Raw genomic sequence first — 1,193 nt, forward strand, 5'->3', positions numbered from 1 at the left:
CTTGTCTATTCAGAGGATCAGTACAGCGAGTGGAGATGGCCGGCATTATTGCTACCCCCACTTCACCTGCGCCGTGGACACGGAAAACATCCGCCGAGTGTTTAACGACTGCAGAGACATCATCCAGCGCATGCACCTACGACAGTACGAACTCTTGTGATCGCAGCAGGGATGACGGGACGCAAACTCACCACCTGAACTTTCTTTAGGCCCCCCTGCCCTACATCACGCCCCAATATCAAACCACGAACCTTCTAACTGATGAGTCCCCACCTCTTACACTTACACACACACACACACACACACACATGCATATTATATATATGCGTATGTATATATATTCATATATATACATACAGATACACACAAACACACACACATGGCCTTTCTCCATCCTGAGTGACTAGGGGCTGGGGCAAGGGGACGCACTGTGTTACTGATGAAAGCGTGGCTGTGATATCTGGCAAAAAGACTTGTTAACACAGCCAAGGACTACCGATGTTAATAAAAAGAGAGAGAGGAAAACAAAACATGTGAGAGGGAGAGGGAGAGGGAGGGGGGAGAAAAGAGGGAAGAAAAAAAACTGTCCAGGACTGCTCAGGACAAGGAAGCCATTTCGTACACATACAGACACATAATGCGTCCAGCTAAACTCCTGACCCGCAGTCCTATGTATGTTACACGTCAAACTTGTCTTTTTTCCGATCATATGCCTAAACACACGTTACTTATATTGATGCGCACGCACAAGACATACACACGCTATTCTTATCCTCCACCGTTTTGGTCCTGTTGAACGTTTAGTGCCTGTGCGAGCCTGGCGCGTCCCCCTCACCTTTTCCCCGTTTCCCCATTCCCAAAACCACATCCCACCCGCAAAGGTGGACAGACCCCACGGGAGGAGAGCAAAACGACGGACCGTATGTTAAAAAACAAAACGAAAAAAACAGAATGTAGAGCAAAGTGTCTTTTTTTTTTGTTTGTTTGTTTGTTTTTCCCCCAACAAAAATGGAGGGTTTGGAGCATTTACTGCCCCGGGTTTCTTTGCGTGTGGAGCAGAGAATGACTTGAACACAAGACCCATCACATGACTCGCTTCTCGAGATGCATCGCAGGAGAGGCGAGCGCATGCAATGCTAGATTAATGCAGAACAGTGAACTAAATGCAGTGCAAAAAATCCAAACTAATATAT

The 1,193-nt window shown here is 46.9% G+C and overlaps 1 protein-coding gene across 1 annotated transcript in view; it reads left to right on the forward strand.

Moving 5' to 3' along the window:
• The first annotated feature begins 35 nt into the window (after positions 1 to 35).
• Positions 36 to 1,193, forward strand: part of LOC122330205 (transcription factor AP-2-alpha-like) — an 11,633-nt gene continuing 10,475 nt past the window's right edge. Inside the window, exon 1 of the mRNA XM_043227067.1 lies at positions 36 to 144. Within this exon, the coding sequence (XP_043083002.1) occupies positions 36 to 144 (109 nt within the window). The remainder of the gene's footprint in view (positions 145 to 1,193) is intronic.

The sequence above is a fragment of the Puntigrus tetrazona genome, chromosome 24 (genome assembly GCF_018831695.1).
Source record: "Puntigrus tetrazona isolate hp1 chromosome 24, ASM1883169v1, whole genome shotgun sequence".
Classification (NCBI taxonomy): Eukaryota; Metazoa; Chordata; class Actinopteri; order Cypriniformes; family Cyprinidae; genus Puntigrus; species Puntigrus tetrazona.